At 43.7% G+C, this 21800-nt stretch overlaps 1 protein-coding gene and 1 long non-coding RNA gene across 2 annotated transcripts in view; both read right to left on the bottom strand.

The window, feature by feature from the left end:
- The window catches only part of LOC105537365 (E3 ubiquitin-protein ligase HECW1-like), a 74733-nt gene extending 54561 nt beyond the window's left edge, over nucleotides 1-20172 (bottom strand). Inside the window, exon 1 of the mRNA XM_011976940.1 lies at nucleotides 20108-20172. Within this exon, the coding sequence (XP_011832330.1) occupies nucleotides 20108-20134 (27 nt within the window). The 5' untranslated portion in view covers nucleotides 20135-20172. The remainder of the gene's footprint in view (nucleotides 1-20107) is intronic.
- LOC105537364 lies at nucleotides 5404-15090 on the bottom strand. Its single transcript, XR_001005702.1, has 2 exons — nucleotides 14547-15090; nucleotides 5404-5576 (listed from the first exon to the last, which is right to left on the bottom strand). It is a non-coding gene; the product is annotated as an uncharacterized LOC105537364 (long non-coding RNA).
- Nucleotides 20173-21800: the final 1628 nt, after the last annotated feature.

A 21800-nucleotide genomic window follows, 5' to 3' on the forward strand; every position in this document is an offset into this window, starting at 1 on the left:
ATAAGGTATTGCATGTTTCAAAATTGCAAAAGCAGTAGATTTTAAATGTTCTCACCACAAAAAATAATTATGTGAGGATTGATATATTAAGTAGCTTGTCTGAATCATTCCACAATGTAAACATATATAAAAACATAACATTGTATCCCACAAATATATATTTGTTGGGATAATCCCACAGTTATTATTTGTCAAGTACAATTTTTTAAAATTAGAGATTTATGCATCTTTATCATTACTTTGTGATTTGTGAATGGTAAATAATACAATTAAGAGGTAACGAGTGGAGAAACATGAACTTAAATAAAAACAATAATAATGCTAGAAAGAATATAACAAATCCTGCAGCCTCTTCTTTCTCTTTCTTTGGCCCCCTCTCTCTCTCTCCTTCCCTTTGTTGTCTCCTCCTCACCTTCCTCCCTCCCTTCTTCTCTGTTCCCTAGTATTTCTCCTTGTGTTTTCCTTCCTATTAACAGAGCTCAGGGCCGGGAGCAGTGGCTCACGCCTGTAACCCCAGCACTTTGGGAGGCTGAGGCGGGCAGATCACGAGGTCAGGAGTTCGAGACCAGCTTGGCTAATATGGTGAAACCCCATCTCTACTGAAAATACAAAAATTAGCTGGGCATGGTGGCGCACGCCTGTAGTCCCAGCTACTTGGGAGGCTGAGGCATGAGAATTGCTTGAACCTGGGAGGCGGAGGTTGCAGTGAACCAAGATCACACCACTGCACTCCAGCCTGGGAAACAGAGTGAAACTCCATCTCAAAACAGAAAAACAACAACAAAGAAAACAAAACAAAACAAAAAACAGAGCTCAGATTATTTTAGCAATTCCAGGGCTTGTTCTGCAGTGCTATGCTGCCAAGAATATTTGTAATTTTCTTTAATTCTTTTGTGTTTAATAAGTTAATGAAAACCCTCATCTCTATGTCCTTAAGAGGCAAAAATCTTTGAAGTTTTGAAGCTTTTAGATGCTTCAATTAAATTCCTGTTTCCTCTCTGAGAAAAATAACAATTTTTCTCTCTTTAGAATGTGGAAATTGAATTGTATTCTTTTCATTGCATCGGTAAGTAATCGCAGGAAATGCAGATGAGAAGAAATTATGCAAAATCCTACTAGCCATCATAACCACTCTTGTCATTTTGATATCAATTCTTTTAAATATAACTATTACATGCAGATGTGTAGCCTTCTGTTTTCAACAGACATGTGATATGACTGTTCATAAATGGGTGAAGTGACCACCTTATACTCAGATCAAGCCATATATGTGTCATGTAAGAGTCCTGAGGATGTGATTGAATGGCAGGAGGGCCTGGGGACTGAGAAGTAGGGAGAAGGTGGAAATGCAAATGGACAAGGAAAATGGCCCAGGGCTGTATAATTTACTTATAGAGCATCTCTGATCTATTTATAGTAGCTGTTCAGAGGAAGCAAAGGAGGAAATGGCATTTTAAACTGTAAATTTATTAATTTTAATAGTTTGTTTTCCCCTAGGAATGCATGTTAACCTCATTACTGCATTGAAGACTCTTTGGAGGAGAAAACTACTTTTCATAGCTTAGTTTTTGTAAGGTAACTGCTAAGTAAGTAATTATAGATTCATTTGAAGGCATCCTAACACCAGGGAAATAACATATTTTTAAAATCATGAAGACTGGGTCTGAATCTGAGCTCTGCCTCCATAGCTATGGAGTCCTGGGAAAGCCCAGGACTTACCCTGCAGCTTCAGTTTCATCATATGTGAGATAATATCATCAATACCTTGCAAGTTGCTGTGAATGTTAAATCAGATGAAATCTATAAAGTGGCTGATATACAGATATTATTCAATGAATTATAGCCATTGTTTTCTTTTTTCTTGTAGCCTCAATATTTACTGATTTCTTTAGGTTTGTTACATACACACACACATATATATTTTTTGAGACAGTGTCTCATTCTGTCACCCAGGCTGGAGTGCAGTGGTGTAATCCTGGCTCACTGCAGCCTCCGTCTCCTGGGTTCAAGCGATTCTTATGCCTCAGCCTCCCGAGTAGCTGGGACTACAGGTGTGCATAACCATGCCTGGCAAATTTTTGTATTTTTAGTAGAGACAGGGTTTCACCACATTGTTCAGGCTGGTCTTGAACTCCTGGCCTCAAGTGATTCTCCTGCCTTGGCCTCCCACAGAGCTGGGATTACAGGCGTGAGCCACTGCAGTGGACCAGTTTGTAATTTTTTACTGACTAATTTGGTTAAGCAAGAAATAAGTAATGCTGAAAAATTAAAAACAAACCAACAAAATCCATAACAAAACAAAACAAAACAAAAACCTGCCAGTTACTCTTTTGTTATGAGACAGAAGCACTCACTGATGTGCCCCTTACTGTCACAATAAAGATATGATTGATATGGCCAACATTCAGCAACCACTGAAATCTGAATGTTCACTTTGTCAGTAGCCACTTGCTAAAAAACATCACTGTCACAGAACAAAATGCTTTCTGGCTTATCCCCTGCTGCTGTGATTATCTCGTGTGTTTCACTGAAGGTACCATGTAATTGGGGTGGAGTCCGTGCCACATGTTCCTGGAGTTCAGAGCTGCCCGGTCCTCTACCAGGGTCAGCCAGGTCACTCTGCACCAGCTGCATTTACCCGCAAGGGTTTAAACTGCCTTGCACTTGGGGCAGCGCTTCCAAGGGCCACTAGGGGGCAGCAAACAGGTGAGAAAGAGCAAATAGAAGAGAACAAACCCGACGAGGAAGACATAGAAGTCATACTCCTTAGGAAAAAGGCTCTGCCCTCTTCAAAGAACAGGCTTGGGATGCTATGCACAGCACAGCATAGCACAGCACAGCAACAGAACTGGAGCTCTAGACATAAGGCTCCTGTTTAAGAAAAGAAAAAGGCAATTTCCTTTACATAAAGACAATCTACTTTTCCTATGCCAATCATTTTCAAATATTCATCGCTAGTCCTAACTTCTCTTCTCAGTTCCAGGTGCCTGTGGCCACTTGAATGCCTCAGTCTCCTGCGACTCATCCTCATTATACTTCCTTGTAAGCAACCTAGTGCAGCGCTCAAGAACTTGCTCCCTGGAGCCAGACTGCCTGGGTTCCAATCCTACTTCAGCACTTACCAATTAATGCTTTGGGCAGTTAATTAATTTCTTAATTTCCCCATCTGTAAAACTGGGGCAAAAACTGTACCAACCTCTCACTCTTGTGAAAGAGGTTAATGTTTGCAAACTGTCTTAGAACAGTGCTTGGCACACAATAGGCACTATGTGAGTGCTCGTTAAATAAAAATAAATAAGTCTTGCTCCTCTTCAGAATTTCCTTCATCAGTAAATGGCACCTTCATCCACCAAACTAGATGAAACCTACAAGTCAGTCTTGATACCTCTGTGTCCCTCATCTCCCACATCCAAGCAATGACTAAGTCCTATGACTTCTATCTACTAAATCAACATTAAATCAGTCCACCTCTCTCCATCTTCACAGATACCATCAATCACCTAGTCCAAGCCACCATCATTTCTCACCTGAGCCACTCCTATGGCCTCCTGGTATCTCTTCAGCTACTCTGGTGTCTGTCTACTTTATCCAGAATTTTTCAAACACAGATTTGCTGCTTCATGACAGCAGAAGTGATCTGCACAGCTTGAAATACTCGAAAATCTTATTTTTCTTAGAATAAAAACAATAATCCACACTGTGTCCTATGATGGCTAGTGTGGCTCATCTCTTTTCCTTGGTCCCTGTGTTCCACCTGTCTTGGCACTTTTCAGTCTTTCCATGTGACATGTTTTCCTATGCAATGGGGGCTTTGCATATACCTGGAACATCTTCCCTTCTCTGTGCCTACTTAACATCTCACCCTTCTGATCTTAGTTTAGATAGTCCTTTCTTAAGAAAGCCTTTCTTGATCCCTTAACTAGATTGTACCCTCTGTTATCTGTCGTCAGAGCATGGTGTACACTTCCTCCACAAATTCTTTCTCAACTGGGGATGACTTTCCATTGCCTTTAGGCATTCATTGCTCTGATAAGAAGTCAGCCATAATTTTTTGTCATTATTCCTCTATATGCAACATATCATTTTTTCCTGTGGTTGCTGTTATATTTGCTTTATCTTTGGTTTTCAGAAGTTTGACCATGATGTACCTGGGTGTGGTTTTATTTGTATCTCCACTACTTAGAATTAACTGAGATTCTTGAATCTACAGATTGATATTTTCTCATTGTATCCCAAATATTTCAGCTGTTATTTCTTTAAATATGTTTTCTGGCCCATTTTCTCTCTCATTATTCTGGGACTGCAACTACTCACATTTTAGACCATTTAATAGGTCACTGATGATGGGTAAAGTGTTTTTAAATATTTTTTCCCTGTGCTTTAGTTTAAACAATTTTATTAACCATTCTTTAAGTTCACTAATCTTTTATTTCAGTTTCTGTTCTGCTGTTAAGCTTATTCAATCCATTCTTTACATCAGATGTTTATTTTTTATTTTTACTCTAGAATGTTATTTGTTTCTTTTTTATGGCTTCCATTTCTCTGTTGTGATCCCCCATCTATTTATTCATTCTGGCCATCTTTTTCTGAACATCCTTGAACATATTTACAGTAGATGTTTTAAAGTCTTTCCCTGCTAGTTCCAATATCTGATTCATCTGTGGGTCTGCTTCTGTTGATAGTATTTTTCTATTTACTTATCATATTATCTTGCTTCTCCCCATGTTTTATAACTCTAAAAATTATATATTGAATGTTTTTTGTTTTTCTGGTTTTTTTGGATGGAGTCTCACTCTGTTGCCCAGGCTGGAGTGCAGTGGCATGATCTTGGCTCACTGCAACCTCCACCTGCTGAGTTCAAGCGATTTTCCTGCCTCAGCCTCCCAAGTAGCTGGGACTACAGGCATGCACCATCACACCCGGCTAATGTTTGTATTTTTAGTAGAGACGGGGTTTTGCCATGTCGGCCAGGCTTGTCTCGAAGTCCTGACCTTAGGTGATCCACCCTCCTTGGGCCAAATTGAACATTTTTTGTAGAAGAATAGTGCAGACTGAAGCATACTATTGTTTGTTTTGTTTTCCTTGAGAGTGCTGACTTTTTCCTAAATCTGGGGGCTAAGGTAAAAGTGATCACTCATATTTCACTAAGAGTTGAATTGTTAAAAACAAAAACAAAAACAAAAAAAACTGGGGTGCACTTCCCACTGCTACATGTAGGGATTTTCTATCCAAGCTTTAACCTTACAGAAGCCATTCCCTACCATCAGCAATGTAACTGTTGCCCAAGTCAAGACATTTGCCTCTGTTAGCTCCAACAAATAAAAATATGTCTCTTTTTGCTGACCAAAACCAACAGGGCCAACAACAACTCTATAAGCACAGGCAATTTAACAAGTACGTTTCCAGTTAGTGCCATTTTTAATTCTAATTATCTTCTGTTAGGTCAAGTGGAGGATTTCTAGCCTTCCTGGGCCAATACATTAAAAAAAAATTCCGAGTCTGTCCTGGTTGTCTAGATTCCCATTCAATTACACTGGCTTAATCCAGTTTTGGAGACATTCTTGACCAAGATCTACCTGTAAATGAAGTGTATAATTAGTTTCATAATCTGGTATGAAAATGCCTCTTAGTCGCTTTATTGGCATAGTACACTAGAAAAACATGGGGCTTGGGGTTAAACTAACATGGGTTTGAATGTTAGCTCCATTACTTTTTAGTGTGTCTTTTTTTTTTTTTTTTTTTTTTTTTGAGATGGAGTCTCACTCTTTCACCCAGGCTGAAGTGCAGTAGCACAATCTCAGCTAACTGCAACCTCCGCCTCCCAGATTCAAGCGATTCTCATGCCTTAGCCTCCCGAGTAGCTGCGACTACAGGCCATGCACCACCACGCCCGGCTAATTTTTTTGTACTTTTAGTAGAGACGGGGTTTCATCATGTTGTCCAGGCTGGTCTTGATCTCCTGACCTCAGGTGATCCACTGGCCTTGGCCTCCCAAAGTGCTGAGATTACAGGCATAAGCCACCACGCCTGGCCTTTAATGTGTCATTCTAATATCGTATTAAACTTTTTCAATTTTATTATCTATAAAATAGAGAAGACAATATCAGATTCATAGGATTGGGAGGACTAATGAGCATCTAATAATTAATGAGCACTTAATGAAAACTTGCCAAGTGCCAGGAATGTGAAGAGTGCTTCACCCATGTTATCCCACTGAATACCACTATTCTTTTTATTATTTCCAATTGCATATGAATAAATTAAGACATAGAGAGGCAAAATAACTTGCCTCAGGTCATCTAAGTCAGCAGCGGTAAAAGATGGATACAAACCTAAAATCTCAGCTGAGAGTCTATACTTTAGCCCCTGTGCTAAAATTCCTGGTACTCTGTTGAGGGTCACCTCAACACACTGCTTTTACTAATAACAATTAATAGTATTAACATTAATAACACAAATAAAATAAATCCCCCATCAAGTCTGCTTGGTCTAGATGACGGTGCTTGGTTTTGGTTTTTCACCTCCTCTCCACTGGAGGTTTGCTGCTACCCCTCCATCAGAGTGGGAATCTAACCCACCCGAACCCCATGCCTCTTGCTTCGGGCCCTAATCTGCCTTACTAATATTAACCTTCTTACCTTGAAGGCAGAACCCTGTTTTACTGCCTAGGTTAGTGATTCCCAGAGTGTACCCAAGTAATCATGAATTGCGAGATGATAAGTTAGAAAAATGTGATATAAATGTTGTGTTTCAAAATCCCCTTCTTGCCACATATTAGACTCAGAGAGGTCCTTCAGCAAATACATCAGATCATTTTGTTTAACTTGGGTGTTTCCCAAATTTACTTGACCACAGAACTCTTTCATGGCCAACTACTAATAGCTCACTTTGGAATATTAACATATACACTGTATTTGTGTGAACATCTCTTTGTGTCTTGTTCATTCGGGTGGCCCCACAGCCCTTAGTACAATAATCAGTTAAGGCTCACAGAATGAATGAACGATGAAAAGGATGAGTGAGTATCTAACAACAATCATTGTGACACTGTTCATTTTGGAACAGAAAGAGAGTGGGCATTGTTCTTTGTTGTTTCCTGATTTCTGTATCAATATTCTAAAATGCTTAGCTCTCAAGTTAAAATTAAGTCTTAAACTTGGCATAAATAGAATCGAGTAAATGATTGTCAATACATGGTCTATACACCTTACTTTCTTTCTTTTTTGGGGGGGATGTTGGGGGAGGGGAAGCCAGATGCAGAGAAGGGGGATGAAGAATAGCAGGTTCTGTTCTAGGAAATATTGCTTTTAGTGAAGTAGCTTTTACTTATCTTATCACTCCCTTGGCACACATTAAGCTAATGTACTACTTATTAATTATTCCAGTATTTCACCATGATATTATTAATCAGAAATTACTTTGATGTTCATCTTTTTTTTTTTTTTTTTAGATGAAGTTTCGCTCTTTTTGTCCAGGCTAGAGTGCAGTGGCACAATCTTGGCTCACTGCAACCTCTGCCTCCCAGGTTCAAATGATTCTCCTATTTCAGCCTCCCAAGTAGCTGGGATTACATCGCCTGCCACCATGCCTGGCTAATTTTGTATTTTTAGTAGAGACAGGGTTTCACCATGTTGGCCAGGCTGGTCTCGAACTCCCGACCTCAGGTGATCCACCTGCCTTGGCCTCCCAAAGTGCTGGGATTACAGGTGTGAACCACAGTACCCAGCAGATGTTCATCTTCACTATGTTTTTACTTGGTTTGAACTATAACATTCCCTTTTCACAGTGCTCCATGAGATCTTCAATGCCAAACACAGTTTCAAGACCCACATACTAACTTTTCACATTTACTATTTTGGATTGTATGATAAAACAAATAGCCAATCATTATTCTTTGCCTTAAAGGCTCTCAAAACATTTACGAGGGCCTACTGCGGACCTAGAGTGTGAGTTACCTATCCAATAATAGGAGATGGCGTGCAAGATGGTGAGCAGCACACTTTAAAGATTAAAAGGACAGTTTTAGTCATGACAAACTTTAGCTTGTTTTATTTTTCACACCTCTGCATATTAAATAATTAGGTCAGATTTTCTTGGAAGCGGATGACATCACTTTTTATACTAAGGAAAAGAAATCCTTCCTTCTCACCTAATTAACTACAACTCATATTTTAGTTCCTCAACTTCAGACCAAATAAAGTCCTCCCTCCTCCCTCATGCATGCTCATAGAGCTGGGTTCCTTCCCCCTTCAGAATATCTACATTTCCTGTGAGTGGAATGGCTTTTCTCCTTCACTAAACTGGAAGCTTGTAAATAAGCTGGGGCTGGCTTGGCTCATCATATCATCCCCTGCACCCAGCACAGTGCATGGCCCAGAAGAGCCACGTCACAAATATTTATGAATAAATATGTTGCAAAATACATATTTATTGAATAAATCTTGTTTTTTGTTTTTGTTTTTTTTTTTAGACAGAGTTTCACTCTTGTCACCCAGGCTGGAGCGCAGTGGTGCGATCTTGGCTCACTGCAACCTCCACCTCCTAGGTTCAAACAGTTCTCCTGCCTCAGCCTCCTGAGTAGCTGGGATTACAGGCATGCAACCATGCCCAACTAATTTTTGTATTTTTGGTAGAGACAGAGTTTCACCATGTTGGCCAGGCTGGTCTTGAACTCCTGACCTCAGGTGATCCACCCACCTCGTCCTCCCAAAGTGCTGGGATTACAGGCATGAGGCACCATGCCCGGCCTGAATAAATCTCATTTTATGCAATGGTGACTGAAGTTATCAAAATAAGGTAATGTAGTACCTGGAACAGTACTTGACTCTCCAGCTATTTTTATTTCAAACTCTTTTGCTTGAAAGTAGAATTCCAGATGAGGAATTAGCATAGTTGGGTTAGCTCCTTGGATCACATTGGGCACACTTGTCAAGCTTTTAGATGCCCTAATTCTTAAATAACATAGAGTTTGTGTTCTAACCTCTAATTGTATTAATTGACTAGGGCATTGTGTTTCCTCTTCTAAACTTGTAATTATGGATCATTGGACTGAGTGCAAAGTAGCTATTGTACAGCCCAGCGAGGAATGACAAAGTTATCCTTAGTCAACAATAGAAAACGTGATCGGGGGAGCAAACCAAGACGGCAGCCCCTAGTAGGGATGATTCAATATCCCTTCTTCTAGTGACATAGAAGAAGGGTAGGGTATATAAATGACTCTAGCAAAGACAAGTTTAGATAGATACAGTTACGGCTGGTTCTGTGGTTTTCAAAAGTAGAGAGTGGCCATCTCTCTGGGCATTAGGACCAGTGCTGGAAGTGAAGAGATGGTAATTAAACTGACGTACAGCTGAGGAAATTCCTGGCTCCTCACACACTTTTGTATATCATATCCAAGAAAGCTGGAAGACTGAACTCTCTGCTGAGGGGAAACAATGGTTGGGGAGGTAAGGAGGCTTTTGTCGAGGTTCCTGCTAGTATGGTGTCAGCAGATTGTATATCGACTTAATGTTTGATTTGCGTGTTTTCCAGTACATTCTCCTGAACTCCTTGACATAACTTTCCAGTAAAAGTGCTTGTCTAGTAAGTCAGATATTTCCAGGAGGGCTGGGAAAGTGGAACCGTGCCACCTGGCACTATTTCATAAAATTAATTACCTGAACGAATTCATGAAAAATTGCAAATACAAGTGCTACAATATAGAGTTAGTGGGCCATGCCATATTTCTTCTCTCTACCAATTACCTGTGTTATTTTCACTTAAGTGAATTTCATTATTTTGCTCTCAGTGGTCATTGATTCTCTACTGGAAAAAAAAAAGGATCTGTGTTTGGTCTCCTCGGGTTTGAAAAGACCTGAAGATAAGACTACATTGGAGCCTGACTCAGGAAACAAAGACACTTCCCAGGCAATTATTCATCTAATCTGGGGATATTCATTACCAGTCAATCAAGGAGATTTGCCTGGAAAATTTCTCTTAATATGAGCTTTAGATAGAAAGACCAGCAGTCAGCATAGACTCAGAGTCCAGAGATCTAAACCTCACTCCAGGTGGTACAGTGGGCAGCTTTAAGCAAGCCCCTCGCTTCTCTAAGCCGGTTTCCTCAGCTATAAAATGAATGCATTCATGTGATATCTCTGCATCTCCCCCCCGACTTTTTTTTTTTTTTTTTTTAAGACGGAATTTCACTCTTGTTGTCCAGGCTGGAGTGCAATGGCGCGATCTCAGCTCCCTGCAACCTCCGCCTCCCAGGTTCAAGCAATTCTTCTGCCTCAGCTTCCCCAGTAGCTGGGATTACAGCCACCTGCCACAATGCCCGGCTAATTTTTTTGCATTTTTAGTAGAGACAGGGTTTCACTATGTTGGCCAGGCTGGTCTCGAACTCGTGACCTCAGGTGATCCACCCCCACCCCCCCTTGGCCTCCCAATGCACATCTCTTAACATTGGAGGGAATGTAAAAGTTGATGATGTATTTAAAGCCCTTGGAAAACTGAAGGCACTGAACAAACCTAAGTCAGAGTTATTAAAAGGTGGAATCAAGCTTAGAACAGAGCTACCAGCAGCCATAATAAAATGATAGGGTTTATTCTCACAATCTATGTTTGTGGGCTTCTAAACAGATGTGTATATAAAGTAAGGCTTGTATTTGAGAAATAAAGGAGGCTAGATTTGAGTTTATTCAGTAGGTGTGTAAATGGAGCCTGTCTCCTCACCATCACCACCACCATGGTCATCACTGTCATCATCACTACCAATGAGTGAGCAACAACTATGTGTAGGCACGTGGCAGGACCCTTCCTTCCCTTCATGCTACCATTCAATTCTCTCAAAAACTCAAGAAGCTTCTCTATTACTGTCCTCATTCCAGAAAGGGGCAATGAGAGGCTCCAAGAGGTTGCCAGTGGTTCCCAAACCGGGCTGTGCATCAAAATGACGAAGAATTTTTTTTTTTTAAGTGCAGCTGTTTGAGCCTTGACCAGCTACTGAACTAGGTAAATCCCAAGCAGCTGAAAATCCCTGTCCAAGCTCTACAGATGATTTTACTGAGCAGACAGACTTGCAAATGACTGGGCTAAATAATGCCCCCAAGGTTACGCAGCTGGAAGCAAAGCTGAACTCTAATCAAGGTTGGCCACTGGACTTCTGTGTCAGCTCTTAACCACTTTTCTGTCTTGTTCAATTGGCGGTTAACAGTCTATTTAACAACAACTGTCTTTTATTGACTTTAATTAGTTTTTCCACATTCTACATCTACTGTTAAACTATACTGCAAGATTGCTTTTCCCCAGTAACCATTTAGGTGTTTTATAATGAATGACTCAGCTCCCAAGGATCTTTTATAGTCTGGCCAACTGCTAGTGATATTTACTAATAGATGGAGAGTCTATCCATGATGAAGGTTACAAAATGCATGGGTATGACTGTGGGAACTCATAACCAATGATCAAATGACATCTGTACATTGGTGAAAGGAGTTTTTAATGAGAGACTGGGATCAACGGGCCCAGAGGTAGCTGTGAAAGCCTCTGCATGGCTTGGGCCATGGTATAAGCCAGTGTGTTCCCAACTTAAATGTCTATGTGAATTACCTGGAAATCTTATTAAAGTGCGGAGACTGATTCAGCATTTCTGGAGTGGGCTCCGGAGTTTACTTTTCTGAGCTACCAGGTGATGCTAAAGCTGCCGGTTCTTGGGTGTAAGTACACATGGCCCTAAGACAGCTATGAAGAGATCCACTCTCAGCAGAAGAACCAGAAGCCCCGGGAGTGAGCCTCAGACAGCTCCTCACTTACACGGATACTGACTGGGGGCAGAAAGTTGGGGAGGACACTCAGAGGTGAGCTACTGAAGTGAAGAAAGACCCACATAGCAGGGGAAGGTGTTGACCAGAGAAGAACCTATTATCTGTCATGGAGCAAGGAAGGGTGATGAGTGTAAGTGAAAAGCACACTTATATGTTGAGTAGAGGGCTCGCAGGTGTGTGGTTCTGATAATGATGCACATTTGGAAATATTCTGTATGGTAAGGGAGTGAATTCTAGACCAACATTGGTTGAATCAATGGAGACAGGAGGAGGATACTGCTGGATGCTGAGATTCTTACAAGGTGAGCCAAGGACCCTGTGAAATGTACCCCCTAGAGCATTGGGTCCAGCTTGGATGAATGACACTGCCCCTTGCGATTACCTGACGCCTACCTGTCAGGTAATAGCGTTCTACTCTGAACAGCTACATGGAAATAAACAGTAACTGGAGCAAAATAACATATGCTTAAGCTAATTCCATTTGGGGAAGAAAGAGTCTGAGAAGGACTTTGCGGGTAGAATTGTATAAGGGAGAAAAGATGAAGTAACCAGAGCATGGGCTGGGGTTTAATCAAGCAGGAGTGTAATGAACCCATAACTCCAAGAGCATCTTAGCCATTTAGACCTGTGAGTATAATGAGTACAAAGAAACTAGATTTTGTGGCCAGCCATGGTGGCTCATGCCTGTAATCCCAGCACTTTGGAAGGCCAAGGCGGGTGGATCACCTGAGATCAGGAGTTCGAGACCAGCCTGGCCAACATGGTGAAACCCCATCTCCATTAAAAACACAAAAATCAGCTGGGCGTGTTGGCAGGCACTGGTAATCCCAGCTACTCAGGAGGTTGAGGCTGGAGAATTGCTTGGGAGGTGGAGGTTGCAGTGAGCTGAGGCCACGCTATTGCACTCCAGTCTGGGTGATAGAGCAAGACTCGGTCTCAAAAAAATAAAAGAAAACAGAAAGGAACTAGATTTTTGTGCATCCACATTCGGTTCCCTGTCCCACTAGGCTAGGCAAAAGGCATCTGGAATTGCAGAAGGACAGGGCCCATTCTTCAACAGAGGCTTCTGCGACTTGGCCTGGGACTCCGACAGCATGGTACCTCCACAGCCCCTTGCAGCCCTCAAGGAGAGGTAAACCTCAATAAAATGACTGGGAGGGAAAGCCAGAGGAGGAAGCACCCACAGGGCCCATCTGGTAAGGGGGGTGGGGTCCTGACACCGGAAGCATTGCTGCCCTGGGAGAAGTAATGAATGACTGTAGGGCCAGCAACAAAATAGGCTAAAACACAGCTGCCTTCAGAGGAGGTGAGTTAAGTAGGAGCGGTGATGAGCTGAAGGTCATATGCCCTCCGGCCTAACAGGGCCCTCCTCACTCAGCTCTGTGGCCAAGCAGAGGGTGGGCCCAGGACTGTAGGAGCTTTTGATTTTTTTTCAGGAGAAGCTAAGATTCTGAATTTTTATATAAATTGCCTATTTTTATTTAAAAAGCCATTAATAAAATCAAATAAAAAAACACCAGCAGCCAAATAAAATACACTTGCAAAGAAGCATGAGTTGGTGACCTCTGCGCTATTTTTTTACGCAAGTATAGAGAGACAGCATGGGTTTTTAGACTGAACCCAGAGGTGGAGGTACAAGGCAGGGCAGGTACACACAGGGCGTTCCTGGCGCTCCCTTCTCCACCTTCTTTCCCCTGGCCTCTCTTCTTAGCACTTCCCAGGGCTTTACATCATGTTCTGCACTTGTGTGGGTTCTTCATTTTCTGACACCCCTCCTCTCAGCTAGAATAAAACCTCCAGGCGGCCAGAGACCTGTTTGCTAACAACTGTATCTCTCCTTCTTTGACCATATCTGGTACACAGCAGGCGCTCAATAAATAGTGGCCCAGTTGAAAAGGAATGACTGGTCCATGCTCCCATCTATAACATCCAAGCCAGGCTGAGCTGGTGTCACAGACCCCTCATTTCAGGGTCTGACATCGAATTCAGAATAGTTCATGAGGCTGCTGTGGACCAGAGTGACCCAGGATAATCCCTATCCAAACATTTTAAGACGAATACAATGCTCCCAAATCCATTTTTAGTTTGTATTTCTGTGTGTGTGTGTTTTGGTTAAAATCTGCAAGAGAGGAAGAAAAATACACATCCATCCGTGGCGTATATTCAGCTGTGATCATGAAAATACTGAGTTATTGTTTGAAATCGTGTAAAGCAAGAACCTGCATTAAGAAAGCATAGCTAAGCAAAGAGGCCCGGGACCCATATCTGCTGACATACCGTGCTATCCTGAGACTGCCGCAGAACATTTGCAAAGCCGTGTTCTCTAAGAATTCTGCACAGTGCAAACAGGCATGAGGGGAAAAATACTACTAGGGAACTTCTAGTTCTTGCTGAAAAGGAAAATTTTGAGCTCTAAATCTAGCACTATCAAGCAAGAGAGGCATCTGTGGCTGCATATAAAGCTGGTACTCCTTTGCTTGAACAAAATCCCTCAGTATACAGTACTTAAAATAAACAAAGCTCAAAACAGTCAGCTACACACGCATGTTTTTTGGCCACATGCTGCCTGAAGAAAATAGCTATGCCGTGTGCATGCCCTAGTTTAAACCAAGCCTGAATACTGCACAGTCTCATTCCTCTCCCGGTCTCCTTTTCTAGACAGAAATACATTTCCCTTTAATGTACAAGTGAGAAAAAAATATGTTTAAAAGACAGTCCAGGCCCTTGATAAAAAGCACTTACTTTGAAAGAACAGGACAGACTACGTATTCAAAACAAGAGCGCCTTCTTAAAGTGCAGGCTCAGAAGTTGTTCAATGGCCAGGACCTTGATTTGTGCTGGCGGCTCTAGTCCTGCTGGGCATGGTTAAGGGCGAGGCTTGCAGCCCGCACGGCGTGGTCCTCCAGGGGTGCTGCGTCAGGCTGACGCTCCGGAACAGTTACTGGGACAGGCTGTGAGCGACTCAGCAGGACAGTTTTATTTCTGTGCTGAGCTTGCTGCTTCCTGCTGGGAAAATGGTGGTGGTGGAGTCACACCCAGGTACCGGGCCGCAGCCAAGGCTCTGCAGATGACCCGAGTTCTGATGGAGGTGGGGACGGGCGGCGCCCAGCACCTAGGGGGCAGAGGGCGAGCAGTCCCCGAAGAAGATTCACGCTAGGCGATTGGTCTCCTCACGGGAGCTCCTCGACCCTGCCAAGGGCATGACTCAGCTCACCCAGGGCAGTGCTGGACCACACTATTTATCTCCTAAGGTCCAGGAGAGCCGAGTTCAGGCAGTGACTGGAGAAGAGCTGGAGGGGAGGCAGGGCGGCCCCTAAGTCAGTGGGGTCTAGAGATCGTGGCCTCACATGCACAAAGATTCAGCCCCTTTCTCTTTGGTAGCTATTGCAATAGAGTGGCTTAGGACTCCGACCCTGAAAACTATGAGGAGGGGGAGGGGAAACAGGAGGAGAACGGGGAGATGGGGGAAAACGGACAGGAGAAGGAGGAGGAAAAGGAGGAGGAGGAGGAGGAGGGAGAGGAAAGACGCCAGCCTTACAATGGAGGTCCCAAATCAATAAGTGCAGAGAATTAATGATGTCCTGATTTTCTGTTGGTGTCAGGATGACAAATTGCAGAGTTAGAAGAGAGGCTTCTCATGACTGTCAATTTATGTTTGCACAACACTATAACCAAAAGCAAGCCAGAGATATAGTGGAAGTTTAGGGAAGCTGGCTGTGGTTTCAGACGCCTGAGGATCTACACCTCTGTCTCCTGATACATTCTAGACCCAGGATGTGTCTAGATGAAGGACTTGGTGGGGCAGGGTATGGTATAGGGAACCTCAGGATCATTTTCAGTTTGGAAGATTTAAGCAAGAACATGAAAGTTCTGGAGCCACAGATTTTCTTTATTGTGTAGAGTTTGGAGTGAAGGAGAGTGATGTAACAAGGCCCATTCTGTGTCAGGAGAGGGGTGTGCTGTCAGGAGCTCTGGGGCTCCACCTCAGCCCTGCGGTCTCTGGGTGACCTCCGATGACACACAACCTCTCTGGGCTCTTCTCTTTCTTCTTCTTTCTCTCCTCTCCTCGCCTCTCCTCCTCTCCTTTATCTTTCTCTTTCTTCCCTCCCTCCATTGTTTTCCCTCCCTCCCTCCCTCCCTTCCTTCCTTCTTTCCTTCCTTCTTCTCTCCCTCCCTCCTTTCTTGTTTGCTTTCTTCTTTCTCTCTTTCGCTTTCTTTCTCCTTCCTTCCTTTTTCTTTCTTTCTTTCTTTTTTCTTCTCCTTCCTTCCCTTCTTCCTTTTTCTTTTTTCTCTCTTTTTTCCTCTCTTTCCTTCCTTCCTTCCCTCCTTCCTTTTTCTTTTTTCTCTCTTTTTTCCTCTTTCCTTCCTTCCTTCCCTCCTTCCTTTTTCTTTTTTCTCCCTTTTTCCCTCTTTTCTTCTTTCCTTCCTTTTTCTTTTTTTCTCTTTTTTCTTCTTTCCCTTCTTTCCTTCCTTACCCACCCTCCCTTCCTCCCTCCCTCCCTCCCTCCCTTCCTTCCTTCCTTCCTTCCTTCCTTCCTTCCTTCCTTCCTTCCTTCCTTCCTTCTTCCCTTCCTCCCTCTCCCCTTCCTTCCTCTCTCTCTCTCTTTCTTTCTTTCCTTCCATAGCATCTCACTCTGTTGCCCAGGCTGGAGTGCAATGGCATGATTATAGCCCACTGCAGCCTCTAAATCCCCGGCTCAAGCAATTCTCCTGCCTCAACCACCAGAGTAGCTGCGACTACAGGCGCACTGCCATGCCTGGCTAAATTTTTAAATTTTTATTAGAGATGGGGTCTCACTATGTTGCCCAGGCTTATATAGACTGGTCTCAAGCTATCCTCCTGATATCCCCCTCCCAAAGTTCTGGGATTACAGCTGTGAGCCACTGTGCCTGGTCTGGGCTTCACTTTCAACATGAGAAGTTATTATGATCCCTTGAATTTTAGTGCCCTATTCTTCCATGTCCTGCCATCTAGCACATGCCCTAAACAGAAGGAAATCAAATGAACCAAGTTTTCCTGCTTGTTTCTTCCATTGTCCTCCCTTCATTCCTCTACCTTAAGGCAGTACATTCCACCAAAGGACCACACCTTGGCGTTGCAGTCAAAACAGAGCTAAACTCTGCACAGCCCAGAGAAGCTGATTTTCTGGTCTTACAGAGTACAGCAGACATGGAGCTGTGCTTTCTCTTTTAAAAACAGATTCATTGCCCAGTTGTCAGGATGCTGTTAGCTGACAGCTTCCAGCCACCAACTCCTTCCACTCTACTTATGTTTGGAGGGGTTCTCTGGTTCTTTTTAGGGTGCCTTGGCCTAACACTAAGCTAGGTGGGAGTGCAAGGGCCTAGCCATTCCCACCAAACACTGGGTCTCTAAACAGGCAGTTTTTGCTCCTGAGAGTCCACTGGGCTGGCAGAGGCTCTGCCAGGCTGCAGCCCCCACACAATTCCACTTCTTCCCTTTCCCTGTCACAAGCGTTAGTTCTCTCTTGCCCTCTCAGGGGACCTAACAGACACAGAGATGCCAGTCATTTGCCATGCATGTTTTGTTTTTTCTCCGCAGAGGGCCTTTGATAGGCTTCAGAAAGCCATCTTTGGGTGACAACATACTTGTTTTTGTAGCATAAAGATCTTCAGCACAGATTTCTTTCTCATTCTCTTATTCACAGAAGTGGAGAGGCTTAGTTCCCATCAGGTCTAGCTAGTGTTTCTCAACCAGGAGTGCATACCAGAATCACCTAGAGACCTTTTCAGTGTGCAAGTAGGCAGGCTTCACATGCGAAGCTAGACTTGGTGGTTTGCGATGTACCCCTGGTTGAGAACCGGTGGTTATAGCATAAAATTCTCCCTTGTATGAGCCTCTTTCAGAGATGAGCATTCATCCTACTGAGGATCATTCCAGAAGCTGAAAATACACTGACATTAAGTGGTCAATTAAATGATGCCTAGTTTATTTCTTTTATTTTCTTTTTTTTCTAGAGACAAGGTCTTGCTATGTCACCCAGGCTGGAATGCAGTGGTGCTGTCATAGCTCACTGTAGCCTTGAACTCGTGGGCTCAAGCGATTCTCCCCGTTCAGCCTCCTCAGCAGCTGGGACTACAGGCACACACTACCATGCCCAATTAATTTTTTTTTTTAAATTTTTCGTAGACATGGGATCTCGCTATGTTGCTCAGGCTGGTCTCATACTCCTGGCCTCAAGCGATCCTCCCACCTTAGCCTCCAGAGCTTATTTCCAGATATTTTTATAAGTCCAGCTAGTAGTGCTGCAGACTCATTTCAGAGCATGATGAATCTTCTTATAAATTTAGAGGAAGGTGTCGGGAACTTTGGCATTATTTTTAATTTTGAAGATTTACATGAAAGCACAGAAGTTACGGGGCCATAGATTCCCTTTACCAAGTAAGGTTTGGTAAAGTAAAGAGCTTTGCATTTACCTTCCAGGGAACCTGGAAATAAGGCTGCTGCATCCTGTCCTTTCAGGTTCCCTGTGTCATTGCAGGAGGCTGTACTCATGCTCATGTTTTGTTTCACAAGCTAAGTCCTTGACAGCATCAGCTAGGATCCCAGTCTTCTCTCATGTTTCCCGGTGAGAACTCACTCACATAAATGTCAGGGGAGAATACTTGGCCTTCGTGTTTCCTGGATCACTGAATAAAATCCCCTGTGGTGATCTGTGTGCATATTTGGCTTTACTGTTTGGTTCCAGGAGTTTTATTTCAAGGCAAAGCTTGTATCTGAAGATGCCATGAGCTGAGATTGTCTAGGACTGAGAAGCCCTAACTTCCCAAGGACACTAATCCTGGAAAGAAGAAAGAGGGGGCATTCTTCCTGAATGTGAAATGCACCCAGAAGGAACTGCTTGGTATTTAAAAAACACTTCTCACTCTATCTTTAAAGCCAAAGAGAAAACACCGAAGTCCAAAGGGAATGCAGACAGACTGACTGCTATGAAAACTTTCTCTTAGCAAAAGTTACACCTTCCCTAAGGGACAGTTGGAGGGTGGAGTAAACTGAGGGAACTGGGGAAACCAAGGCTCTGCTGAGCTGTGAGGTGTGAAAATAGTACAGAGGAAGTGGCTCCTGAGCGCACACCAAGCTGAGATACTCAAGGAAACAAAGGGGAATTTAAGTGACTGTGCTGACTGTTCCTGGATGTTTGGCAGCACAGGACTAAGTATTAATTTAATGCTTCTTGAATCCAACACATGCTATGCTCATTCTTTAAGTGCATTAGGCAGAACTTGTGAATTAGGAGAGCTGCCCTCTGCATGAGTAGGCAGCAGGGCCCTGTGGCAGAGGAGAAGCTGCCTCTGCATGCGAGCATGGCCTCACCCTTCCGCCCACTGACGCGTAGCAAGGCACGCACTGAACATCTCAGGGCGTCCCTCTTCTTCTTGCAGGGTTATTTCAAGGATTAGCTGAATATGCATGTGGATATGCTTAATAAATTTGCAAAGTGCTATGCAAATGTGGGCTTTTATTTATTTTTTAGAGAAAAGCCTCACATCAGGATTGGCTGAGTATTACCCAAACAGCACAGGGCCCAGTGGATGGACTCCAGCTCAGACAGGCAGACCTCAGTTGGAATCAATGCTCCTTATTTACCTACTGGGAGACTTCAGAGCAATCAGTCAACCCTCTATGACCCAGTTCCCTCGTACATCAAATGGGGACAATGATCATACCTACCATGATGCATGGTGCCCAGTAAATGTGCGCTGTGATGACTGTAAACCGGGGCTGTCACCAAAAGTAAAACCATGACACAGAGGAAGGAGGAGCCTTGGCAGGAAGTCTTGGGGAGCTGGTGGAAAGTACTTCCAGGGAAAGGCACCCTGCTGCAAGGGCCCATCCTAATGAGCCATCAGCCTCCTAGAGGATGGCCTGGCTCTGAGTCAGGAGGAGAAGCCGTTGCTCTTGTCTCAAGGCCTATTTCTGTCTGTCCATATCAACTGTACAGCAATTACCCCTAGACAGCAGAGCTCTCGGCTATAATTCTGGAAGTAGCATCATAGAGTGTTTCCAGGTACAAATTCACTTGTAACAACTGTACGTTCACATCACATAAGGAGGACTCGACATGCAAAAACATCATCTCAAAATGGAGCACAGTCGAATTCTGGGGTGGATGCAGGTGGTGGGGAGGGAGGGTGATGGATCTCAAATGTCCAGCCACACTTGAGATAATTCCTGGGCTGGGCAACAGCAATGGCCCTGGGCTGAGGCACATTCCATTATGAGTGGAGTGGGTTTATAATGGAATGACATGGATGGTTTCTTATAATCAGAAAAGCACACTGACCTTCACACTACACAGGTGCAGCAGCATAATGACCCACCACGTGTACGCGCATCAATTCCTGGGGAAAAGTCCAACGAGGTTAACTTAGCGTGTATCCCAAGCAAACAAAATCAGCAACATTACCCGCACAAACAACATTGTTCCCCCCACCCCTGCCAAGATACCTGGCCTGGGCAACCGACTTGCAAAAGGAAACATCACACAAGGACCACACTCATTTTGATAAAGTGGATAAAAAGTTGCAAGCAACATTATTCTGTGCCATAAGTAATTGGATTTGATTTTAAATTTTAATTTAAGGAATGAGACCCATGGGCCTAGAATTTTTTTTTCTTTTTCAAGAAACAAAGAGTTGGTGTAGGTGTTTGTGGGGAAAGAGAAGTTCCGCTCTCCCAGCTGTCTGAGAAGGCCACCTAAAAGCATCCTCACATATGATCCACTCCTGAAGCTCCCTTGACCACAAAGGAGGGGGAATCTACAATTAAACTGCTGAAAATTCACTGCCTGTTTCAGTGCCCTTACTCCCTCAGGCATTTACTCAGATGGGAAAGACTCAAGAAGTGCTGTCCCCTTCCACTTGTCCTGCAGAGTGACTGTCACCACAATCAACTTGGCATCACTGGTCTCACCATTGGCACTTTAGAGCTACCATGTCCAAAATTAGCATACAGGACTTGAGCAGAGATACCAGGCATGGGAAAGTTGCTGATGGCATCGTCTATCAGGGCCCTCTTAATCCAGGTACCGTTTTGGTTCATGAGTCTTTATTCTGATTTGATAACCTCATCTTCCTTTGGAGTTACAGTCACCATGAAAATAATCAATATGGCCTGATTCCAGAAAAAAAGCAGTCTATGATGTCAGCATTCCCAAACCCCGATGAAACCTGAAGCTTTGCTGACAAATGAATTTGTGTAAGAAACGAGTAGCAAGCTTGCACTCTGGGTGCAGAGATTATGGTCTCAACCCTGGTCCAAGTAGATCTGAATAGAAGAGGGAGAGAATTCAACATCCACGTACTGAGATCCTGCTCTGTGTCCAACGCGCTGGTGGATGCTACTGGACTTCTCAGTGGTGATGCACACCGTGCAGCACCCTTGCTCCTTCCTACTCCCTGCCACAGCCACCGGCTTCCCGGCTGGTTCTCAAGCTGCCCCAGCTCTGCCCCATCTGCAGGCTCCCCTGCACTGCCTTCCCCCTTGGAGAAGGGCCAACTAGGAAAAGATGCAAGAAGGAACACACTAGGGCCATGTCCCTGCCTCTGGCCTTAGTTACCATGTGAACATTGCCAACTCTCCAATTTCTGTGATAGGTCAGAGCACTCATCTGATGTCCAAATCCAGTCCCATCCACTGGAGCTTTGCGCAGCCACCCAAGCACCGTGCAAGAAAAACTCAGGGTCTTTATTCCTATGCCCACGCCTCCCTTAAAAGTCCAGCCTTAGTCATGGTTCCTTCACCGCTTAGAACTCCCTGTCAGGAACTTGGACAGCTTTCTTTCTCCAGTCCTCTTTCTCCATCCTTTTTGTCCAACCAAGCACTGAGTTCATCTGTTCCTGCCTCTTAATGGTTCTAGAATTTATCTGCCTCTCACCATTTCTGCCTCCTTCAGCATGGACCAAACCTCCCTCTCCCACTCAACTCCCATGGAGCCTAACCGGCCTCCTCATCTGCACCTTTGCTCTTAATACAGT

This window comes from Mandrillus leucophaeus, unplaced genomic scaffold (assembly GCF_000951045.1).
Source record: "Mandrillus leucophaeus isolate KB7577 unplaced genomic scaffold, Mleu.le_1.0 Scaffold1710, whole genome shotgun sequence".
Taxonomy (NCBI): Eukaryota; Metazoa; Chordata; class Mammalia; order Primates; family Cercopithecidae; genus Mandrillus; species Mandrillus leucophaeus.